Consider the following 25478-nt stretch of genomic DNA (forward strand, 5'->3'; position numbering starts at 1 on the left):
TTCTTTACGGTGAAAGTTGCCAAAATCTGGAACGGGCTTCCAAGAGAGGCAGTGCTTTCCCCGAACTTGGAAGCGTTTAAAGGAGATTAGACAAGAACCTGGCTGGGGTTGCTTAACCCCAGCGCTCTTGCCTGCCTGGAGCAGGGGCTCAGACTTGATGACCTAACAGGTCCCTTCTGACCCTAGAAATCTAGGAAATCTACGAAAAATAATTCACAGAAACAGATTTTCGTGAAAATGAATAATTGCAAAAACCTAGAATTCTCGGTTCAGAAACGCGACCTTTTATTAGACCGACGGAGACATTGCAAGAAAAGAAAAATTAAAATAAAAAATAAATCTTTTTTTCTGCAATGTCTCCGTCGGGTCTAATAAATGCAGAAATTCTTGGTTCCAAAATGTGACCTTCTAATAAGCCTTTTTTCCTGCAATGTCTCCATCAGTCTAATAAAAAGCCATGTTTTGGAACTAAGAATTTCTGCACTTATTAGACCAACGGAGATGTTGCAAAAAAATATAATTGCAAAAAAATTAATAAATTTTAAATTTAATGTCTCAATGCAAAAACTCTTGGTTCCGAAACGCAATCTTTTATTAGACCGACAGAGACATTGCAGGAAAAAAAAAATTTCTGATTTTTTTTTCTGCAACATCTCTATCGGTCTAATAAAAGGTTGCATTTCGGAACTGCGACTTTTCACGTGATGAACGGTGGCTATTTCGGTGCAAATTTAACTGTGGAGCCCTAGATATGCATGTTTTTGTCGCATTAGAATAAAAACATCCAGTTTTTTGGACTTATTTAGAGGCCCCTCATCTTGCGAGTCCCTACCATGTCGCTTACGCCTCATTCCAGTGCTGTTTATAGAAATACTTGGTTTCAAAATCGAGGCGACCGGGGAATGTGGCGTTGTTCCCGCCGCTAGCATTGTGCTCAAGGCAGCAGTTGGAGCATGCCCGGCGGCCGTTATTTGGCTGAGCCCGGCCTGACCTGCTGGGCCACGTCTACGTGCTGGAGGCCGCTGGTGAGGCCTGGGACCAACGTTGATGGTGGACACCCACAGGCCTGGCGTGCTCCACACTGAGGAGACGCCTTCACACCACCTCGCTCCCCTCACGGCACAAAATGGCGGCCGTCCGCACGTGCATAGCTCCGCCCCTCACTCTCCTACTGCTGATTGGGCGGGCGAGGTTTGTTGCGTCACAACAAGCGCATGCGCTTTGGGACGTGTCGGGCCGCGCCTGCGCAGTGCGCTCCGGTCAGTGCCGAGCGGCGCGCGGGCAGCAGCGTCCTGCGGGGCTGGCGCGGTGAGTGCGGGGCTGCGGGAGCGGGACGTGGCGAGGCGGGCCCGTGAGCTGTGGGGTTGGGCTGCGGGGGGGCGGCTCCCCCACCTGAATCATAAAAGATTGAAACGAAAATCTGATGAAGAAACAGCAGCCCTGACTTGCAGTTGCTTGAATGCAAACGGCCCAGGGGGCCTCGGCCTGCACGCGGGGCTGGGAAGCCCCTGGCTCAAGCTGTCAGCCTTGTGGAGACCGAGACGCCGGAGTAGGTGCAGCCACATTGAGCAGCATGCACTTTTGGTTGGTCTGTGACACGGGCAGTCGTGCAGCGGCCTTGCACGCGTCTCGTCAGAGACCCCTTTGGGGAAAGGGTGTCCCCAGGGGAGCCCACAGCTTGTCCTGTGATTAACACCCCCCTCCCGTGCCCCTGCACGGTCAGCGTGCATCTCTGTGTGTGCGTGTCAGCGTGCATCTCTTCAGTCAAGGTTTATCACGAACTCGCTACGTCGGGATGTTTTCTTCTAGCACAGATATTACGGCGAGGCCCACCTCTAACATGCCGTTTTAAAACTGTCCCTGCTTCTCTCAAAACCTCAGTGCTGTTGTAGCTCCTTATGTCACTTCAAATATTTAAATAGGAAAAGAAACCACTGGGTTGGGGATTTTCTGGTTTGTTTGTTTTGCCATCCAGTCTGACGCTGTCAGTTTTTACGCCAGGTACGAAGCCAGAGCGATTTAGGGAGTGTTCAGGATTTCTTTTGGGACGCTCTTGAGTACGGGGGAGGAGGTTTTTGTTATGCTACGTTTAGCCTTTGTAATCCTGTCAAAATGTATTTATTGATTGTGCTTAATTTCTACACACCCAGGATTAAACAGGCTGCTGGAAGACATGTTATGGTCGGGTTTAGCTCAGCGGCGGGCAAAATACGGGCTGCGGGCGGGATCTGTCCCACCAAGGGATCCTGTCCAACCCACACCCTGCCTGGTCGAGGTTTGGGGGCAGCCTGGGTCAGCTGGTCCTGCTGCTCCCGGGTGCATGGCAGGGCAGGGGCGGCGCAGTGGCTAGACTCAGCTTCCTGGCAGCCCCTGTGAAAGTGGCTCCTTTTGGCTGCCACTGCCAGCGTCATTGCTGCTGCCGGCCCTGGCCCTGTTGTTTAGGCACCCCAGTCCATCTACCCTGCACCCACTGCAGGGGCACTGGATGGGTGGGTGGGCAGGCAGGCACGCAGGGTCTCCATGGACACTGGCCCAGGACCCCTGTGTGCAGAGTGCACTTGGCTGGGTGCATGGGTTGGGGCCTCATGCTGGCGTGGAGTTGGGTCCTGGGGTCGGGATCACGGGGTAGTGACAGCATGGGGTGGGGCCGAGCTGCAGTTTGCTTCCTGTGTGTCCCTGTGATGGGTGTCAGTTGCACGGGCAGGGACATGCAGGGAGCGGATCACAGCTCTGCCCCAGGTCCTGGTCCCTCCCACCGTGAACGCTGCTCCCTGTCTGCCTGCTGCTCCCTGTCTGCCTGCGGCCCCATTCCATCCACCAGCTGAGCGTGCCCTGCCTGGGGGGGGTTCCTGGCTGGTCTCCATGGAGACTCTGCCCACTGTCTGGTGCCCCCAGTGGTAAATGAGGAGTGGATAGGCCTGGGGCCACACAGGACTCCTTAAGTGGCTCTCCAGCCCAAATAATTGCCCAGTCCTGGTTTAGCTAGTAACAGTTTTAATTTGCATGCATAACTTTTAAGAAACTTGCAGTCATTTTAAATGAAGAAAACACCTCTGATGTTTTGCCTTGGGGAGATGAATTTCTGAGAAAACAGTTTGTGCCACATACCGCTTCTGATAAATGGCATAGCATAGCTTTCGGTGAAGATGCATGGCAAGTTGTTAGGTGATCGAATACTTGGTAGACTTGAAATGTCCAGCTAGAGTGAGTTGGATCTGGAGATTTCTTATTAACTAAAGAGAAAGTAGACATCTCTTTCATTATTTCCACCATTGTTTGCCATTGAGTCTCTGAATCAAGTTTAATTAAGTCCATGAATCTTCAGGTGTAATGATCTTATGTTTTTCAAACTTTTGTAAGCCATTGGGCTGTAACAGTTTGTGCAATATCTCTTTGGGCATGCCTGTTTCCAAAAGCTGTTTTAACATGGCAATTATTAAACACCTGTTCATGTAGTATGGTTAGCAATTTGCTTCCACAGACGGCTTCCCATAGGTCCTTCTTGTGGTGTACCATAGGCTGAGCTTGCCCAGCTCTGCATTCTTTCCCAGGTTGGTGCTTGTGTCACTGCCAGGAGCTTTGAAGAAATCTCCAATTTGAAATTAAAATGGCTTTACGTTTGCATTCCTTTGATTCTGTACTTGCTCAGTATTTTACCATGCAGCAATATAAGTCAAATATTTAGTCTGATTAGAGTAAGAAGTAACTGTTAAATGTAAAATCAAAACAGTTCGACATAATAGTATTTGCACTTAAATGACAATTTAGTCTATGAAGTGATCTAAACTTTATGCAATTATCAGTCGTTGGCAGTTGGATCTTACATTTTGTAAGTTCGGTTGGGTTTACCTTAGCCTCTTACTTTGTTTTGTTTTCTCAGCATAATAGTGGATTTGCTGTGTCTAACATAAAATAATTACGTATGTTTTAATTTATATCTAAGAATGCTTTTTTCCCCCTTAATTGGTCACATTTCTGTTTAGATGGCATTATCTGATTTATTTATTGTGACCTTAGTTACCTGATGTGAACCCACTGGAACAACAGGGATTCTTTTACTGAAAGCTTCAGGCACTTTCTGTGTATTTTCCCATAAATTATGCCTGTGACATACAAACACAAACCATTATTAACTGAAAAATTTTTGAGATAAATCTTTACTGTAAGGTTCTCAGCGTATTCAATAAGAGGAATTTATTTTATCATGACTTACAGTTTGTGGTTATCTTAAGTATCTGGTTGTTATAGTTACTCAACTGAAATCTTTGTGAAACTCAGGAGCCCACTATCAGTTAAAATTTTACTAAGCAAATCACCAAAGATGAAATTGTAAGACTTTTTTAACACAGCCTTAAATTACATGAGCATTTTTAGGGAAAGTTGACTACAAATCTGATCATTGACTTAAGGAACTAGTGGTGTTTTTTTTTATTTTTTTTGGAGGTGTTTTTTTCAAACTGAGCAATGATGGGACAAATAATAAAGTACTGAAAATAGGACAGAAGGGATGAGTCAGGGTTTAATGTTTTCCAGAAATATAATGCATCATGAGAGGGTACTTTTGTGATAGCATACAACTGTTTTATTGATCTGATTATAGGATTTCTTAATGCTGTTTAAAAATGGAGGATATTGAACCACCAAACTCTTACAATGGGTGGTCTAATTAGATGAGTAAAGAGGAAAAGGGATGGGGAATTGTGTGGTTGCTCTCCTTCCCATGTACCTAGTAACTTCAGTACTTCATGTGACTTTCATTTACATAGTTCAAATGGCATTTTTTTTCTGTACCTGTGCTAAATAAATAAGAGCACTAACAAGTGCTAAGGAGTTGTTTTCTCTCCTTCATGCAGTTTTGCCTATACTCTTACTTGCAACATTTGTTCCTTACTTTTACGGTTAGCCTTCCTAGTTCCCTTCTTATGTGAAATTTGCAGTATGGATGGGCACTTACATGATAATATGATGACACACTCAACCTTACTTGCACCATAGTGTAGGATGTTATAGAAAAAGCCTCAAGGAAGGCCAAGTTTGACAGTTTCTTACTCTACCTCTTCACTGTTGCACTGGAATCTTGGCATTAATTTTTAAACTCAGGTTTTTGTGGCATTTTATCTAGAAGGAAGTGAAAGCGGACGGATGCTTGTGAGTGCTCCATGGCTGCATCTCCCTCGATTCATTCATCTTCTACCCACTATAACGTGGAACTGTTCTTTGGGTAAGAAAGCTGCTTACAAAAGACTTATTGTATCTAAGTTGGTTTGAATTGCCTGCACATTGTCCGTTCGGGGTTCTTTTTTCTGTCGGTTATCTTGTACAAAGATTACTGTAGTGTAGCAATTGATAAAATTTTGGAAGATGACTGTTTGCAAGAGCGGGTGTGCACAAGTAACACAAGGTTACTGTAACTGAAAGACACTGATATTTTAAAAGCTAATTTGCTGGATGCTGTCTATAAATCCTATATTTTTGGTTTCTTAGCATGCGACAAGCATAGCTCCCCACTCTTCGACTCTTATCAGCGTGAGCAGAGCAATACTGTTACCTGCCTGGATATGAAAAGCTTCTGTCTCCCATTTCCACCATGCTTTACAGCTTGTGGTGTTTTGATGATTTTGGCATTTAATGTATCCGTTTAATCTTTGATTATGTACTTTTTGTTAACTGGAAGCAGAAATTAGGACAAGTGCCATAGAACTCAAAGATCTCTGCTCACAAAAATATTTCCTAGCCCCATGGGTTGGGACTAATAGTTTTTCAATGTTGCTCTTGGTTTAATTCAAATATTGCATTGTAAAATACCTGTTGAACTGGGTTTAATTTTAACTGGAGCAAAACAGGTAAATAGTCATTACACTTTATTCCAGAAGAGCCAGTTGTACCTTGTCATTTTGCTACAGCTTTTTATTCAGATTTCCTCAAGTGATATCTCAGACCTTTGTAACTGAATCTGGAGGCTTAGTTTCATTATTGTAACTTCATTTGTCACATGGACATGTGAGAAAATCCTACCTTGCGACCCTGGTGTATTGCAGAACATCTGCTTTGATCCCAGAGGAGGCCTTATAATTGAGCATAAAGCATAGATTATGACACTGGAACTAAATTATCAACTTTTTTTTTCTTAGATTGAAGTGATTTCAAGTTGCATGAATGAATCTTGTTTGAAACAAATTACAGATTTCTGTAAAATAAAATTATTAAATGACCAAACTGATATCCAAAGTGGTCATCCCCAGCTTATTGCTGCTTCAGTATTGAGCAAGTATGTTATGTGCGATATACTTTGCTCCTCCTGTCACCTGAAGAAAGCAACATTTTCTTCAGCTGCAAGCAAGGTTAGAAGGTCTCATGGGCAATGTAGCCTGAAAACTACAAGTTAGGAACCACTGATCTGAAGCAAAGAAATACATATGAGCAGCAGCTTCAGATCTGAGACATGAAACCAGTCTCTTTCTGTACATAAAGCTGTGCCAGTAATTGACACGCACCGATACTGAATGGCTTGATACATACTAAAAAGTGTAGGTACTGTTCATCATATAGATCAGGGATGAGCAAAGTCCAGCCTGCAGGCCAGATGCGGTTGGCAGTGAACTCCATTTCCCAGCTGCCCCTGCACATGGCTGGGGCCGGTCTCCCTGGAGACTCCAGCGGCAGCTGTTGGGACAGTTCAAGGCTGGGGTTGCCACAGAAACCAGCCACGCTGGCAGAGCCAGCAGCAGGGCAGGGTTGTCGCTGCTTCAAGAAGCCGAGGCATAGCCGCGATCCCCTGCTTGCACATCCCTGCCCAGAGCACTCAGGCTACAGATCATGGCTCTTTCCTGGCTCCAGAGCAAAGTGTCCCCATCGCAAGATCCCAATGGCTCTGTAGCAGGCCCCTACCCTGCTCGGCAGCAAGGGCTGCCACTGGTCTCCATGGCATTCCCAGCCTTGAGCTTGCCCCCTACTGCTGGGGTCTCCATGGAGACCAGCCCCAGCCATGCAGGCTGAAGCTGCTGGGAAATGGAGTCCGGCTATTGGCCAGATCAGCCATTTTGCCCACCCCTGATATAGATGATTTATTATCCAAGGATCTAGCTCTAAATCATAAATGAACAGGGTCACTGTTGTAACTGAAGTTCTGAATAGTTCCAAAATGGAGGATATTGGTTCCAAAATGGTAATACCTTGGGACCTTTCCAGTAGTCAAATTGTAGATTTCAAATTATAGTGTTTCATAAAGCTAACTTGATTGTCATTCTGGTTAACCTGGAGCCTTCAAGTGCTGAGTGCTCTATTCATAATGGCCTTAGTTTGGAAATTCAGCTCAATCCTTCATATGAGTTTCCCAGATTTTGCAGATCAGCTTTTCTTTGGTCAATGATTTCACAGGTCAGTTCATCTTCTGGGACCCCTCCCTGCCTTCTGGTTAAGGAATCCTTTCACGTGTACAGGATGAATCAGAAATGGGATGGATGTTCAGACACCAGAAAAGTGCTGGTGTTAGACAGGAACTTCCACATTCTTTGGAGGTATGTGTGCATGTGCACCTCTGACTCAAGGCTACCTTTGTATCACCTGGAAAGTAGACCATAACTTGCTTCAGTTGCAGAAATGTATTATATTTTAAGCTATGTAAGAAGTGGTTGTGTACATAATCGAAATTATATATTCTGTGAACCTTGCAGGGATCCAAAATAAAGGTTTCTATTTTTAACGTAGGGCATTGTCAAACTCCCTACCTAGGCTCAAGAGGTAAGATGGACAATTATCTATGTAAGCTGCCTTTCATACATGCATTATTGGGCTTATAGTAGCCCAAAGTAGATGGAATAATTCAAAGAGAGAATGAGCATATAGACTGGCTTCTGCTGAAATAGCCAGCAAAATGTCAATCATGTTGTGGTCACTTAATCTTCAGTAATTAGGCTTTTGACTTGTTTAGGGCCAGACTGATTTACATCTCCTCAGGCAGGGATAGGAATACATGGTGCTCAAACACTTCCACTCCCCTTACCACTTCTGTGTAGCCAGTAACAGTGTGACATCCAGAAGGAAAAACTTCCTGCTCTGACTGCAAATTCAGAATAGCTTGTCTGAAAGAGAGCAGAGAAGACTTGTGCTAAGGAGCATGCTGTATGTTTCGTAGATGTTAGGGTTGGAAGGGACCTATTAGATCATTGAGTCCAACCCCCTGCCCTGGGCAGGAATGAGTGCTGGGCTCAGTTGACTCCAACCAGGTGTCTGTCCAATCTCCTTTTAAACACCTCCAAGGAAGGGGACAGCACCACCTCCCTTGGAAGCGTATTCCATATTTTGGCAACCCTCACAATTTTTTTCCTGATGTCCAATCTGAATTTGCTCTCTTCCAGTTTGTGGCCATTATTTCTAGTTACCCTGACAGGCACCCTGGTAAACATTGTATCCCCTATTTCTTGCTCCCCCCCCCCCAAAAAAAAAAAAAAAAAGTTTGTAGGCAGCCATGAGATTGCAACAGGAGACAGAGGTGGAGGCTGAAGAGGTTCAGGTCTCCCAATCTGTCCACATAGGGTTTTTTCTGTAGGCCTTTAACCAGACAAGGGGCCCTCCTCTGAACCGTCTCCAGGCCACCCACATCCCTCTTGAAGTGCAGCACCCAAAACTGGGTGCAGTACTCCAGCTGCAGCCTAACCAGTATCGCATAGAGGGGGAGCATCACCTCCCTGGACCTGTTTGTGATGCACCTACTTATGCAAGAAAGGGTGCGGTTAGCTTTACTTATTACCTCATCACATGGGTGACTCACGTTCATTTTGGAGTCGACTATGACTCTTGAGATCCCATTCTGCAGTTGTGCTACTTAGAGTGGTACCTCCCAGGCTGTAGGAGTGTTGATGATTCTTCCTCCCCAGGTCCAATACATGACACATGCTTGTTGAACTGCATCCTATTCTGTTCGGCTCATCTCCCCAGTCTGGCCAAATGTGTCTGGATTCGTTCCCTGCTGTCTAGTTTGTGTACCTCCCCCCATAGTTTGGTGTCATCAGCAAACTTGGATAGGGTGCTTTCTGTTCCCTCGTCCAAGTCACTAATGAAGATATTGAATAGTACCAGTCCCAGGACAGAGCCTTGGGGGACTCTGCTGCCCACACTTCTCCAGGTAGAAACTGACCCGTCCACCACCATTCTCTGGGTGCGTCCCATAAACCAATTTTCTACCCACCGGACTGTGTAATAATCTACACCACAACTGTTTAGTTGATTTATAAGAATTGGGTGTGACACTGTGTCAAAAGCCTTTTTAAAATCTAAGTAAATAACATCTACCTCTATTCCTTCATCCAAGCATTTTGTGACCTGGTCGTAAAATGAAACCAGGTTAGTCGGGCAGGATCTGCCTGCTATGACCCCGTGCTGATTGCCCTTTAGCATCATTTTACCCGCTGGTCCCCCACAAATGTAGTCCTTGACGATTTTCTCAAAGCTCTTGCCAAGGATAGAGGTAAGACTAACTGGCCTGTAGTTACCCAGTTCCTGCTTCCTCCCCTTATTGAAAATAGGGACCACACTGGCCCTTTTCCAATCCTCTGGGACCTGTCCTGAGCACCACGAGTGGTCAAACAGTTGTGCCAGCGGCTCCGCTATGACTCCAGCTAATTCCCTAAGTACCCTAGGATGAAGATCATCAGGACCTGTTGACTTAAATACATTCAACCCCTCCAGGTGCCCCTTTACTAGGTAGCTTGAACAGTTGATGGGTTGGTATCTATACTGGGCTTACCTAAGGTCCCAATGGGATGCGTATTTGTATTTGTGTCCAGAAACGCGGATGCAGAGAAATCTGGCCATCCTATCTGTTACCAGTTGCCCAAGTTCATCCTAAAGAGACCCTAAGTTACCCTGCACCTTCTTTTTGCTTCTTATATACTTAAAGAATGACTTTTTGTTATCCTTAACTTTTGCTGCCAGCCTACGCTCCATTTCTGCTTTGGCTCTCCTCGCTGTTTACCTGCAAACTCGAGCCAAGCAGGTATACTCCGTGGTGGCAGCCCCCTGCTTCCACAGCCTGTAGGCCTCTCTTTTTCCCTCCAGGCTCTCCTGGATTTCCCGGCTCCACCAAGAGGGTTTCTTTTCTTTTGCCCCTTTTTATGTGTACTGGGATGGTCCTTTTCTGTGCCTGCAGGATTAGTCCCTTGTTGGTCTAACCTAGTAGCTGGTGCAAAGTGTATGCTTGCTGCATGCATGGAAGAGATTGTGTCACAAGGTGCAGTCTTTCCAGTGTAACAAATATGGGAGCCCCCTGAATAGCATTGCTATAGACACAAGAGCTACCACCACATGACAGCCTTGTTGCTGCTCATTGAAACTAGTTTCCATCAGTGGTTTCTACAAGTCTGGTTTCTAAATCTTGCATGCACTTATTTACATTTACTTGGGACTAGAAATGGGGGAGATGTTTAAGCAGTTAGGGTAGGATGTATGTTTACCCTCCTCTATAAGCATTTTAATCTTAACCTTGTTTTCAGTTCTTCCACTTACTCTGGAAAAGGTTTTCAGGAATAAATTGTATGGGGTTGACTTTCTTAAAAAGATTCTGGCTTATTGGACGGTGACCAGATCCTCATCCCTTTTAAAGTAAGATGAAAGGATTTAAAGCAGCCTCAAGGCTAAAAGGGATCTGTAGAGGTCACCTATTCCATTGATCTGCCCCAAGGCAGGATCAGCTACACCTAAACTATTTCTGACACATTTTTCTAGCCTACTTCTAACATACTCTAGTGTTGTAAATTGCATGATTTTTCTGCATAATCTATTCCACAACTGAACTGCCCTCTTGGGAAGTTTTCTAATATCCAGCCTGTATCTTTAGTTGTAATTTAATCCTGTTTCCATGTGTTCTGTTCCAGTGAATCCAGGAAGCAGTTTATAGCCTCTCTTTTTGCAGAATTTTTTTTTTACAGATTTGAGACTTGAGTCTCCTTCTGTACATGGTATATATAAAAAGCGTTTGCTGGCTTAAGTGCTACCATATATGTATTCACTGGCTAAAAGAAACTATAAAACTCTTGAACTTCAAGGACAAAGACAGTCCTGTCTTACATGGGGGAGTTCATGTGTTTTCCAGATGTAGTTTTGTTGACAAGCAGAACCACATTCTTTCTCTTGTTGAGGTTGGCTATCAATAACTTCTTATAGTATCCTGCAAAACTGACATTTAAATCTTTCATTAAAAAATGGCTCTTTTTATAGTTGACTTTGTTGGAAAAGTTTTTGCCATTCAGAGTTTGAATACGTGATCTATGGCTGACCTGTGTAGAAGACAGCAGCAACTTCTTGAATTTTATGTGGTTTGTGGTTTCTTTCCTGTTTAGTACACACACAAACAATCAGTGTATAATGGGGACTGATCCATACAGCTCAATATATTTTTGAATTGCACCATTTTTCACACGAATCTTGGAGTCATATTTGTTCCCTTCCAAAAGAGATGCCAGGACTGACCTCTGTGTAGTTGGATTAATTATTTGATTTCAGTAATCTCGTTTTTCAGTGTGTTATGTGTTAAATATTTGGAAATAGGCAATGCAATTTTGGGAGCCAGATGCAATGTCATAATTTTTCATGATTTTCCTGTTAAGGGAAGCTGTAAGGAGTTTTGTGTTCTTCATGATGTATTTTTGGCCCTACATGACACTTCAACATTTTATTTATACTTTTTCTGTTGGAAGCCTGAAAGCCACATGCCATATTCAGACCTCCTCTGCTTGCAGAATCCTACTTGTATAACCTAAATTTTTCCTGAAGTTTCACTGTCTACAGCAAATGAAAGCAGAGCAGCGTGGCACATTACAGACCAACTTGTTCAGAAATGTATAAGCTTTCATAGGCAACAGCCTACTTTGTCAGATGCTAGGAATATATTTGTAGAGAGCAGGAGTACTATAACAAGTGAATCAGTTTTTTTTTCTTTTAGACCTTTGCACCTCTAGTTTACAAACAGATTGCATTTCTCTAGCTCAGGCAGTTACCTTTAATCCTTACTTCTCAACTACACTGATGTTTGTAAGCTTGTTGCAAGGCTTGTCACTTCTATGAAGCGTATGCCACATCTGTGTTTTGTAAAGCTATGGGATCGCTGCCTATATAGCTGTTTGAGGGCGAGCTCATTGCTTCCCTCCATTCCCCCTCAGAAGCTTACTGCGTGCTCCATTCCTCTTACCTTCTCTTTCATGGGTGCACTACAATGCCCTTACTGTCCCCATGCCAGATATTCAACCATACCATCATCCCCTACCTCTTTTTTTCTTTGCATGCCAGGGGCTTTCTTTAGACCATTTTCCCTCCACTGTTATGTATCTTCCTTTCTGGAAGGTAATGCTTTGACTCTAAAATGGCTTAACTTTCCTGAGAGAAGGTGCAGAGATGAGCGGGTTTCTTACTGTTAATGTTGGTCTGTGCTTGTATCAGCCTGTCTTCTGAGCTGTGAACACCTGCAGAAGTGTTTAAAGCTGTAGCTCTTGTAAGCAGATGGCAGAGGTTCTTTGTATTTCCCCAGAACCAATAGTTCTTCTGAAAGACATCTAAAATATTCTCTGAAAGTTTGGAATTGACTGGTTAGCGCTCAAAAGCAGCCTGTATCTGTAATGTCTAATATAATGTAGGAGCCTTACAAACTCTGCTGGTAGTAAACCAGAAATGTAAAATGTTAGTAATTGCTTGTCTGGTACCACTATGCTAACTGAAAAGTCTTTAATAACCCTAAAACGGTATTTTGGAAGCGTTGAAGTTTTGGGTCATCCATGATTCAGAAACCATATCCTGAAATCAAATCTCTTCTCTTTGCCTAATATTGTTAGTGGGCATCAGGGGTGTGTTGCCTTGCTCCCTAGTGTGGTAATACCTTGTGCTGCGTGCCTTTTTTAAGGAAAGCAGGTAACGGCTGTCCCTTGAATTGGACTTCTTTTCACGAGCTGTTATGCAGCGTAGGAGCGATACTTTTCCATGCTGCAAAATCCTGTGACATGTAGGACGTAAATAGACCTCTTACTTGAGGTTGGCCTGATTTGTTCCGGGGATTGACCTGGATCAAAACAGGCATGACTCAAGCTAATCGTTTATACGCATCACCCTTTCAATGTGCGTTACTGCTTCTGTGCCAGCGCGTGGTGCGTCAGAGCCTGGCGGTGACCTGCAGTAACCTTGCGGACACAGCCATGTTCCTGGAAAAAGCATTAGCACATTTTATCTCTTGTTCTTCAGAGGGACTTGAAGCAGGACAATGGGCTTATACATCTGTAAGATCCCAGGACAAGAAGCTTTCTCATGGGACAAATGCAAGATCTTACAGCCTTCTGTACTGACCAAGCTTATGGGACAAACTTGGCATAGCATTTAGCAGGTTCATCATTGTGTTTGAAAAGAGAGAGAAAGTATAAATAGGTGGTATGCCTCAAATGATGATGAAAAGAAATCTTGTTTAATAAATTGATTTGGGGTATTGGTTTGGGCCTGCTTAATTGCAATAGCTAGACACGCTAAGTTTATTTGAAGTATAAATTTGCACACATGGAATACTTAAAATATTATGGGAAGAAACTACCCTTAAATAGCTATTAGATCTGGGGAACTTGTTCTTGTTAAGTGCAGTGTTATGGAAAATAAATAAAATCCTTACTGTAGTTTGGTTGTGTCACAGCACAGGCTTATTTTATGGTAATTGACTGTACTTGACTTTGTTAACATGGCATCTTTTTTTGATCTTCTGTACTTTCTAGAGACCTGCGGTACTTGAAAACTTTCCGAAAGCTTTGTAATTTGAGTACGTCAAACCGTTGCGGTACCTGAGATTGTTTGCTTTCAAAATGAAGAGAACCAGGCAGGCAGTTAAAGCTGAGTACCCAGTTCTTCAAACAGAAGAAAAAACAAAAAAACAAAGGACCTGTTTTTATGGACCAGTATTTAGCAAGTCACACATGCAAACTTTGGACTGGGGAAGCCTCCCACATCACATTCTTTTATGCATTTTTCAGTTTCTGCCTTTAGTAGATCGTGCATGGGCATCTTCTGTTTGTCGAAGGTGGAATGAAGTTTTTCACATTCCTGACCTCTGGAGAAAGTTTGAATTTGAGCTTACCCAGCCTGCTACTTCTTACTTAAAGTCTACTCACCCTGATCTCATTCAGCAAATCATCAAGAGACATGCTAATCATCTGCAGTATGTCAGCTTCAAGGTAATGCGGCCCCATTCTCTTGTTTTATAGGAGAGCTGTGTTTGGCATTCTGTAAGTTGTCTGGCTGCAGAATAGCATCCTAAACAGATGTGTTGGATGTATCTTTTTTTAAAAAAAATAGTATGAATCTTCTGAGTTACTTGCTCAGATGTCTTCCAAAAATGACTGCTTGGATTGTTTTTTTTTAAGAACGGTGGTCACTATTTCATGGGTATGAACAATATTAGCTTCATATAACTTTCCTATTTTTCATTTGCATTTTGTTGTCTGACTGTTAGATGAGAGCTCTAAAGCAATAGTATTGCTATTATATTGCTATAAGAAATAGCTATCCTCTTGCTCTGTGAGAAGATTACAGCACAGATATGTCATTTGAAATTCACTATAAGATTAATATTACATATTTTGTCCCTGGTACGTAATCTGATATTAGGGACACTGAGACATGCACAGACACATCCTCCATTGCTGACAAGGAGGAGGTCATATTTTATAACTCTTACGTGTAGAAAAATGGAAACAAAGATACTAGGATTCCCTCTACTCTAGTTATCCAATTGCCAAGTGCATTCTGATTATATCAAAGAGTCCTACTGTTTTGAAGTTTGTCATGAAAAGGACAAAAGTGAGTATAAGATGCAATACTTGTATGTCAAGGTGAAAGAAATAGTGACAACTAAGAAACAGTACGGTCATTTTTATTTATGAAAGGTGATTTTCATGTTTTCAGAGTACTCCCCTAGCTTGGATTTACCTTTACTGAACCACTTAATTGTTAACTCTAAATAGCTTTTGAGACATTTCATAAATAGTGGAGTCTGTGTTGGAATATTTCTAGGGGAACTCAGGTTTGTAAGTGGGCTTTCTTACAAGGATGAGTTTGTGCAGAATGATCCTCGCTGTGGAAGGGATTACTGTCAATACCAGGATTAAATCTGGAAGTTCCTGCCCCCAGTACTCTTGCTAATCTTCTTCCTTAATTACATTCTTAGATTTTATGATCCAGTTCTGTAGCTGACCCATAGTTAACACTTTAATTTGTCACTGAGTACTGCCCTTAATATATAACCATTCATTGCATCCAGTTATGGTGTAAAACACACTATGGATATCTTGGGCCTACCCAGCAGGAGGACTTCACACTCTTACTTTTTGGAGAAAATGAGATATAGGTGAAGTGATCTACTCAGGGTCACTTAGCAGGCTCACATTGGAACTGACAATAGAGTCCAGGTCTCTGGAATAACCTATTCGCTGCTCCAGCCCAGGGCTAGCCAACAAGTGGCTCATAAGTGGTTAAATTCTGCTTATCTTTGTTATTTTTAAAGAATAATCCACTTAGATTTAAGTCAAAGTTGGTAGGTACAAGGAAGAAAAATCAGTTCCTAATTTCAGACAAACTCATCATTTTGTGTGTGCAAATAGAGACATTAAGCAAGAGGAAATGGATAGATAAGGCAAGGCAAAGATAGATGGGGTGTTAAGCTTAAGCATCATAACAGGACTATCAGAACATAGTTTTGGATAATCACACATTGTAGTACCCCCTGCAGGCAAAAATTTCTCATGACCTTTTCCTCCCTTCAGAATTACCACTTCATTTGTTACAAGATGCATAAAATTTAAGGGGATACAGAGCAACTTCATACACACTTCAGTGTCATAAGTGTTGTGCACGTATGTTAGTAATTTCCCCTTCCTCCCACCCCAGGAAAAAACAATAACATTTACTTGGGTTTTAAAATGTCGTTTAGGTTGATAGTAGCACTGAGTCAGCAGAAGCAGCCTGTGACATCCTTTCACAGTTGGTGAATTGTTCTATCAAGACATTAGGTTTGATTTCAACTGCCAAGCCAAGCTTCATGAATGTCTGCAAGGTAATATTTTATGCGCTCTTGAATGTTTATACTGTATATAAACTATTAATAAGCTATTTGGGTATTATTATATTGAAAAGCTCTCATTGACTCACCTAAATTACACACAATACACATTTTTATCAATCCAGTGTTTTTTTCTAAAATTAAGTTTCACATGCACTTATACAGTATATGCTATATTTGACTGATACCAACTAAAATATTCATATGTGTATATAATGAGATCTGAGCCAGCTCAATAGATGCCAAGACAGGACCTCAAAGGGAGAGAGCGCTGCTAGTTCTTGACAACAGAATTTTGGTTATGATGAATGCACATTTTTGACAGGTAGACAGATGATAGTCCTTAAAGTGCTTAGAGTGCTGCTTTTGGACCTCTGAAATACTGCAGTAGTAGATCTCTCCTCAAACCTGGAAACTTTCTTTTGTCCTACCAAACATCACTCTTCAGGATGGGCGCACACCTTGCTGGGGATATTTGATGCCAGCAGTCTTTCCTGCTCAGAGCAGGGAGCTGGACCCAACGATCTCACGAGGGCCCTTTCAGCCTTAAACTTCTGCGAATTTGTGATGCATGTGGCACTTTGAGCAGAATTGTGGGTTTTCTTTTGAAAAAAGGCTTATTCAAAAGAGAGTGTGCTGGAAACAAATACTGTAGAGATAATGTGCTGGAGTTCTTAATTTCACGGAAGGTAAACATCGTTTTGGTTTTGTATCTCATCAGCAACCTATGATGGTTTTTTCCACTTCATTGCATGTTAATCCTTGACTGATCATAGTTCAGTTCTTGCTGGGTGATGATGAAAAACCCTTAACTTCATACGCACTCTTCTGTTGTTATACTCTAGTCACTGCAGGTTCTTCAGTGGATGTACTTAAAATTTTATTATGGTAATTAAACTGACAAATGCAGAACCTCAAAACACATCTATAATAGTGCAGGAGTTGATTTACTGAGCAGTTAACATAACTGCTGTTTATATAGCATCTTAAAAGGGGGAAGAACTGTGGCAATATGAACATTAAAATAACTCCTTGTTTGAGAGCCAAGTACTACTTTAACACACAATATAAGGCTTTGATTAAGATAATCCTGCACACGTAGTGCATGGCTTGTTTCTTGTTTTCATATGAAAGTCCTTCCTGTTATACTGTGAGCTTACTAATATACCTAAGGAAGGATAACTTTCTCCATCCATTTTCTCTTAACAGACTCACTTTGCATCAGCGCTGACAGTAGTTTTTATTAACTCGAAGTCGTTATCATCCATCAAGATTGATGACACCCCAGTTGATGATCCTTCCTTGAAGGTTCTTGTTGCTAACAACAGTGATACTCTAAAACTACTGAAAATGAGCAGCTGTCCTCATGTGTCACCCGCTGGTGAGTAGTAAGTTTATTTAAAAAATAAAGTGGTAAACTAGTAACACTTCAATTCCTGAAACCTGTTTTCAGACACTGATAGATTATCTTCCTCCTTTAAACTTCTCATGCAGCATCTCTGTTTTGAGAATACTTTTTCAATACTGTCAGTTCATATATGGATATGCACTACTTGTGTCTCTTTACTCTGCATATGCAGTTGTCATTTTGTGGATCGGTTAACTTAAAAACCACCAGTACCATATGAGATTAAGTATAAAGCCATGAGAGGAATTAACCGATGATAATAAATAAATAGGTCATTGCAAAGGACTCCATCAATGTCCCTGGCACCCCATTGTGGATAGGTCTTGCACAGAAGTCTCTTTATTGCCTGTGACTGACATTTTATTTAGCTTTAATGAGCCCTTTAGGAGCCTTTTATTTTAAGTTAAGTTTTAAGTCTAATTTTCAAAATATACCAAATCTCCCCTTCCCCCACAGTAGCAGATGATGGTGTATATCTGCTCAACGCTCACATTTAAACACATCACAGATGTGCACTGAGTGTGTAAAGAAGGGATAGGCTACAAGTCATGAGCACTATGGGATGGTAAAGGCACTGAGTCCTGTCCTGGCAGGGTTACATTACCGGTTGTTTTGCTCCTGGGGTATAGGTCAATGGGTATTCCCTCTCAGAGGGCATACAGTTTGAGGGGTTTTATACAACCTTTTAATGTGGCTTTTTCAGATGATTATCTTTGAAAATATACCAAATCTCCCCTTCCCCCACAGTAGCAGGTACTTTAAATCTACATTATTCAGGAGACCCGCTGCTCATTCTACAGCCTCCCTTGTCTGGGGTCTTGCCCCATTTTTTTCAGAACTGTCACTTCCCTTTCCATAGAAAGGGTGGGAGGAGGATCCAGGCCTACTGCCTCCTCGGGTTTCAGAGTACAGACCTTTTCGTAAGCAATTGAGAACAGTTCCTGCCTTCAGTGTTTGGCAGTCTACCTTCCCATCTTGCTGCTTCCTGTTTCACTGAAGCCTCTTTACCTGATTGCTCCTTCGTACTTGTGCAGTAATTTTTTAAAGCAGCTGTTGCCAGTGGCAGAGTGGATTAGGTTTAAATCGGATGTATTTAAATCACTGGCCAGGAAGCCTCGGTTTAATCGTTGTTTTCTACAAAAAGTGCATTCTTGTTTGATATTCTTTATTCATTTAACTTCTTGAAACTTTGCACTTTTAGAGAAAGGAAAGGGCTTGACTATGTGTACCCAAACTTGCAGAGAGACAAGGGGGCTGATGGGTGGGTAATCAGGTCTGTTATCTCTCATTTCCATATATTGCTGTTAAGGATGTTATATCTGGAGACAAACTCTCTCTATGCCTAAAGAAGGGTGTTTATGCCCGAAAGCTTGCAAAGAACAATTTTTCCAACTATTTAGTTGGTCTAATAAAAAATATCACGTGTATCAAAAGAATCATGACTGCCTGTGAGCTGTAGAGACACACATCCACAGTTTGAGAACTGAAACTAAGCATCACTGAGATGCTTAATGGGATCTTCTAGACTGAGCACTGAGTCCCATTGGGCTAGGGTGGTTTTCTTTAGTCTTTACTAATCTGTAGAGGAGCCTGTGGGAACCCCATACGATTGGGCCCTTAATCTAGTCCGTGGCCTGTTGTGACCCATTTATAAAACTTCTAAAAAGGTTACATGAATATATTGTCTCAAATAGTATGTAATTAGAAGTTATAATCCCTAGTCTATGATGATATCTTTTGAGTTTTAATGTATCTTTATATAAAGATAGTTTTAATTTGTTTTTTTTTAAAGCATCTTAAAAAAATTTGAAATACAATTAAATAAAGAAATCCATTATTATTAAAAAAAAAAAATCCTTGATTTTTATCCACCCTGTCCAGTGGGTTGCTTGATCGCAGCTGGGGAAGTTAGTTAGGACCTTCATAATTTTTGGTGGAGGGAGTAAGAGCTGTTGTGTCTTTGTGTGCATGTATTTGAATATAGATATATTGATATAGATAGAGAGCTACACACACTCCCATACCTACCCTCTAGTTCAGAAAGCAGCAAGAAATGCCATTGTGCTGTTGATCTTGTATAAATGCCTAATAATAACAGTGGCAAATTCTGCATGTCTGCCTCTGGAAACTCCTTATTCTCTGTCTCTCTGACTCTGTCTCTCTCTCTCACTTCGGATTAATTCCAGTGCAGCCAGTGGCTGGGTCAGCATTTACACATGTGTTGCTGCTTACAAAAAAAACAACTCTGCAGCAGGATAGTACATGCATTTACAAGATAGTACATGTATTTACAAGTACAACCTGCTGCAGAGTTTATTAGCTTGCTGTGGCCTAATATGGGGACACGTATAGATGCTGAGACATTTACTGCACAGTTAATTAGGCAGCTCTGCAGTAAACGTCTCGTGTAGACAGGCCCACTATATCCTTAAATTATAGGATTCTTATTGTGAATTTTAACAGTAAACATTTAATAGTAAACATCAGGTTTTGTAGGTCACGGGTGCAGTTTAACTTTTTCAGATGTGCAAACACCATTATTAAACATAGGATGCTGCAGCTTCTGCAGTCCAAGGTCTTCTCCCAGTTACATGCAGCTCATTATCTCGAGATATTATGCCTTATTAGCACTTGTTCATTGTCCTTGCCTTCAGTCACTACAGATTTGATTGAATCAAAGTTAGTAAATGGTTCTTTTACAGTTCTCTCTAAATTTGAGTTCAGTTTGTTGTTTGAGGTGCCTGGCACTTTGGGCTAACAAAAGTAAAAAGCAAGCAAGGGAAATGAAATCTAAAATAAGAAGCTTCTGTATTTCCTTAGGAAATTTTCAAAGTAGAAGTCTGTTTTTGCACTAAATTTAGCGGCTGTTTAGGTGCGAATTTGAGAGCTTTCCACATTATGATGTGCCCCAAGAACACTTTCTCTACTCTTTGTGAATAGTTTAATATTTCTGTGATCATGGTTCATGCCTTGGGGTTTCTGCCTTCTCATGTAATGACACCCTTGGATTGGGTAGGCAACTTCCATTCTGAATTAGTAGAGTAAGATGTTGGTAAATGTTTGCAACTGTTGGGCTTGTTATGGAAAAGAACAGTGGCTTCCAACCTTTTTTTGCTGTGACCCTAAATCTTGGTTGTTACAGCCACCCCTGCCGCCAACTCACTCCTCATGCCCAGTGGTGCAAACAGAGCCCAAGCCAGGCCGAAATCACGGGGCACAGCACTGGTGAGAGCCCTGCATGGAGGAAGGGCAGAGTGAGGGGCAGACGCCCCGCGACTCTGATTTGGGTCGCAACCTGAGGTTGGGAGCCACTGGAATAGAATATTGAGAATGTTTTGGGACTGATTATTTGCCTAAAGCAAGAACAGCTCGCTGAAGGCAATGTGTCCTAATCACTGGTCAATAAGTCGGGGTGGGAGGGGGAATCCACTAACAGGCCATCAAAATCGTGTCTAAAAAGTTGAAGCCTGGCAGAAGCAGCAGACAAAGCCATAGATGCAGAGATGACACGGATTCCAGAAGCATGTGGCTCTTGGTGACGTGGAATCTGAGCCAAATCCCCCCAAAAATAACTTACACAGGCATTAGGCTTCTGTTATGAGATGTGGGTTTGCTAAATTGAATAATAAATACCACAATGTACTGGTTTAGTATTTGGGTAATACTTTTTACAATAAATGAATATAGAAGAATAATATGAAGACTTGATATTTAAATGTTTTGGGACTGGTGTGTGTGTGTGTGTGTGTATTTATTTATTTTTATTTTTATTTATTTTCCCCCCCAAGGAATATAAACATGCCAATTTCAATTTTCCCTCTTTGTCTTAGGAATTCTGTGTGTCGCAGACCAGTGCCACGGCCTTAGGGAGCTGGCTTTGAACTATTACATATTAAGTGATGAACTGCTGCTCGCTCTTTCAAGTGAGAAACATGTTAACCTTGAGCATCTGCGCATAGACGTCGTGAGCGAAAATCCTGGACAGGTTGAATTTCATACCATTAAAAAACAAAGCTGGGATGCACTTGTAAAGCATTCTCCCAAAGTCAATATTGTGATGTATTTTTTTCTGTATGAGGAAGAATTTGATGCATTTTTCAGAGAGGAAACCCCTGTTACGCACCTTTATTTTGGTCGCGCAGTAAGCAAAGCCATGCTAGGTCGTATTGGCATGAACTGTCCAAGATTAATTGAGTTAGTGGTATGCGCTAATGGACTTCAGCCTTTAGATGATGAACTCATTTGTATTGCCGAACGCTGTAAAAACCTAACAGCCATGGGGCTTGGGGAATGTGAAGTAACCTGCAGAGGCTTTATTGAGTTTGTAAAGATGTGTGGAGGCAGGCTTACCCAACTTTCTATCATGGAAGAAGTACTAATTCCAGACAATGATTACAACCTGGACCAAATTCATTCTGAAGTCTCCAAACACCTGGGAAGAATGTGGTTCCCAGATATGATGCCCACATGGTAAATTATAGAAGCGGCCAGAACGGATTGGATCAGGATACAGATAAGGAACTCTAAAAATGTAACATCAAATATTCCATTTCCGTTGAAATGAGGAACTACGTGGGGAGAAAAATAAAGCACAAAAGAGTGGTGATGCAAAATGACACTTTTTTGTTTTCTAACTAGAATAACAGCAAGCACCCTGAAAGTATTTCTGGGTTATGAGTGCTTCATCTACCTGGTGGACTAAGCTCTAATTTCTGTGACACAGGAACAGAATGACTGAATTTATGTAGAAGCCTTTTGTTTACTGTTAGTCTTTCTGGGGTGATTAATCAGACTGTTCAGAACCTGAGTATGTGAGCAAATACTGCAGGCTGGGATGTTAAACAAATTCCTGAATACTCCAGAAAGGGGCAGTGGTTATCCCCGTACTTTCCACACTTGTTCATCATTCCTTCTGAAACATGTAGCAACAAATGCTTGTTATAACAGCATCCTGGAAGAGCATACCTATTTCAACCTATTTTAACATCTTGCATATACATGTTTATTGTTGTAAACTCTGGGTTAATACTACAGAAAAGTTAGATTTTAAATTGCACTGTTCCACTTTTTTATTTATAACAGTAAGTTATTCTATAAATGCCATGCTGTATATTTCATTTCTTTTTTTCTTATGTATTTATTAACCTTTTTTTGGTAATGTGTGTGTATACTTTTTGTTAAAATTGGTGTACCTAAGAGTTCATAATAGTTTAATTCTTAGACTGGCAGAGAAGCACTTTGGAAACTCCCAGAACCTAAAGAATAGTAACGAGAGCACAGTTAGTGCCTTAAACTTGTTGTGAAAGACAAGTTTTCTAACTTACAGACTAAACTCGCTGGAGTTTGGCCCCCATTCATGCTGCCTGGGGACTTTCCCTGCCTGGCATAGAGATGGTTATACCATCCCTGCCACTGGCGTGGAAGCATGCTGGTGAGGAGGGAAGGATGTATTTGGAGTATATCTGGATCCTAGGTTTAATACGTGTAACTTTTTGTTACATGTCGGCACTAAATGGTTTCTAAGGGAAAAGGAGACTGTACCCTTCATTTGGGAAAGGGTGAGGGGGTTAGTACAAAATAGATCATGTATTTTTGTGATCATTGTTTTACCCTAGTTGTTTGAATGTGAATCTAGTGCATTGTATGATACGCACTTACAATTCTTACCAGTTGTTCCTCCTTCCAGTTTGTAACAACAGGGAGATTTGCATAGTGGGTTTATCAGTATTATGTTTGTTACATCAAACCAGAATCTAAGTAGAGCCACTTCCCCAGTTAAGCTAAATTCTCTATTGCAAAACTAACCTTAGTTTAGGTATCGGCTAAATCCTTTGTTCTCTAGGATGCAATAGTTTTAGGATCTGTACGCAATGTTAAAGTAAAGGAGATAATTAAGACAACACCTAGTATATTTGTTTTGAATTGATGAATAATGTCTTTACCTATTGCACGAGAAAAATACTGTAAAAGGCTCTGCTTGTTAGTCAGATGCTTACCATCTACTTTTGAACAAAAAAACTAAGTTACAATATTTGTTGTTTTTTTTTTTAAGGATGTGTGTGTTTAAACTGTAAATTTTAATAAATCGATCAAACAAGTTTGATTTTTTTACAAGTTTTTTTTTTAATGTTGGGATGGCGGGGGTGTGCACATGCATGTGTGCACTGGTGTGTAGAAGGAAACTTCACTTGTGTGACTTGTGAGTTAATAGTATCTGGAGAGAATGAGGTGTATAATTCCCAGTGATTATTCTTAAAATGAAAACTAAGTTTTGTTTAGGTTTTTTCTTTTTTTTTAAAGGATGAGACGAGAATGGGATGAGCAGACTTTCAAATTGTAGGATTTTAGTTGATCTCTGCTTCCTCTCAAACTTAGTCATAGTGCCGTCTCTCAAAAAAGAGATGAACCAAAAAAGTGCTAGTCCCCCATCCCCCCAAGCCTTAAAGTGGAACTTGCCCAACTTGCACCTTATCTCCTCACTCTTTTGTTAATTTATTTAGTTTATAGTGACTTGTGACAGCAAAGGACACTTCTTTGTTGTTTTTTTTGAGAGGGGTGGGGTGGCTAGCAGCTGAGTTCCACTTTTTCCTATATCTTTTTAGTATGTTCAAACAAAAGTGACTAGAATCTCTCAAGAATCATGTTATCTTAGGCCATACGGACTAGATCCGTTACGATCAAGATTTTTATCTAATTTTTTTTTTCTGACTGCTTGAATAGCTTGTGGAGCTTGGGCAAAAACATGTGGTTTGTAATGACTACATATTTTTAAAATTAAAAATAGGCTGATTCTAGCATAAGAATCTATTTTGGGCCAGGATTGATTTTTCCAGTTGCTTTGAACACTAAAGATAAGTAACTTAACCGCCATGCTTTATTTTAGGTTTATGTATAAATAATCCTATTTTCCCGAGAAGTTCCATATGGCATCTTTTTCTCTGAAACACATTCTTCCTGGATGTAACGGATGGTGATGGCCCACTGCAGGGTGTACTGCGTAAGCTGTTGAGGACTGCATGTCTGAGATCCCCCTATAGCTCTCTAAAGGATGCTAAGAGGTGCAGTGCAGTGTATGGATCCAGGTTCAGAGAGCGTAGATCTGAGTGAGAGGTGTTGGATGCCTCTGAACTGCTTTCCTGGAGTCTTACTCTAGTGAAGCTATTTTGAGAGCTCTAAAGTATTGTCATATAAGACTTTAAATTTGGGAGTTTCTGCATTGAAAAGACTTCTTTTAAGATAACACCTTGAACAATGCTTGATTATAATATAATCAGGCCATCTTCTTTTAGGGCATGACACATTCAACTTGGTTTACACATTCATCTTGTAGTTTGAGAAGTAAAGGTTGAAAGGCAGGCTTGTGCCTATCTGGCGTTATCAATCATCTGCTTTTTCTGTTTTAAGGAGTAGAATTTGATTAATATTGACGTATGATGTTTTGACTGACTGGGAAACCCCTCCATAGTTATGTGCTACACTTGCATTCTTGCAGGTCCTTTTCAGTAGTGGGAAGATAACGCTGGTTCTCAGTGGTGGCAGATAACAGAACAAGGAGCGGTGATCTCAAGTTACAGCAAGGCAAATTTAGGTTAAATACTAAGTAAAATTCCACGCTAGGAGAGTAGTAAAGCACAGGTTAACTTGGACAGGTTGTGGAGTCTCCATCCTTGGAGGTTCTTAAGTCTCGGCTAGACAAAGCCTTAGCTGGGGTGATATAATTGGGGCTGGTCATGCTTTGAGCAGGGAGTTGGACTAGATGTGACCTTCTGAGGTCCCTTCCAATACTAATTTTCTTTGATTTTTTTCGGTAATGTCTTCATTGGAGCTTTCTATTTACAGCTAGTGCTACACCTTGTTGTAGTACTGGATTTATACTTCTGAGAGAGAGTGGTCCCAGAAGTCCACTAATGTTACAGGATTTTTTAGGAACTTCACTTAAAATAAGCACATAAAGCAAAATTACCTTATGGTTCTGATAAGGGACGAGTTATT

General features: G+C 41.5%; 1 protein-coding gene across 3 annotated transcripts; it reads left to right on the forward strand.

Moving 5' to 3' along the window:
- The first annotated feature begins 1219 nt into the window (after positions 1-1219).
- FBXL21 (Putative F-box/LRR-repeat protein 21) lies at positions 1220-23584 on the forward strand. Of its 3 annotated transcripts, none has more exons than XM_014597668.3 (7): positions 1220-1308; positions 5123-5221; positions 7378-7517; positions 13740-14195; positions 15950-16072; positions 17288-17459; positions 21317-23584. In XM_014597668.3, exons 4-7 carry the CDS (start codon positions 13827-13829, stop codon positions 21958-21960), a joined length of 1308 nt encoding a protein of 435 aa, XP_014453154.1. In that variant the 5' UTR covers positions 1220-1308; positions 5123-5221; positions 7378-7517; positions 13740-13826; the 3' UTR covers positions 21961-23584. The 3 variants fall into 3 exon arrangements, with proteins under 3 accessions (XP_014453154.1, XP_019334143.1, XP_019334142.1); XM_019478597.2 differs by having other exon boundaries at positions 1234-1308; positions 5126-5221; XM_019478598.2 differs by lacking the exon at positions 7378-7517.
- The last annotated feature ends 1894 nt before the right edge of the window (positions 23585-25478 follow it).

The sequence above is a fragment of the Alligator mississippiensis genome, chromosome 9, assembly GCF_030867095.1.
Source record: "Alligator mississippiensis isolate rAllMis1 chromosome 9, rAllMis1, whole genome shotgun sequence".
Classification (NCBI taxonomy): Eukaryota; Metazoa; Chordata; order Crocodylia; family Alligatoridae; genus Alligator; species Alligator mississippiensis.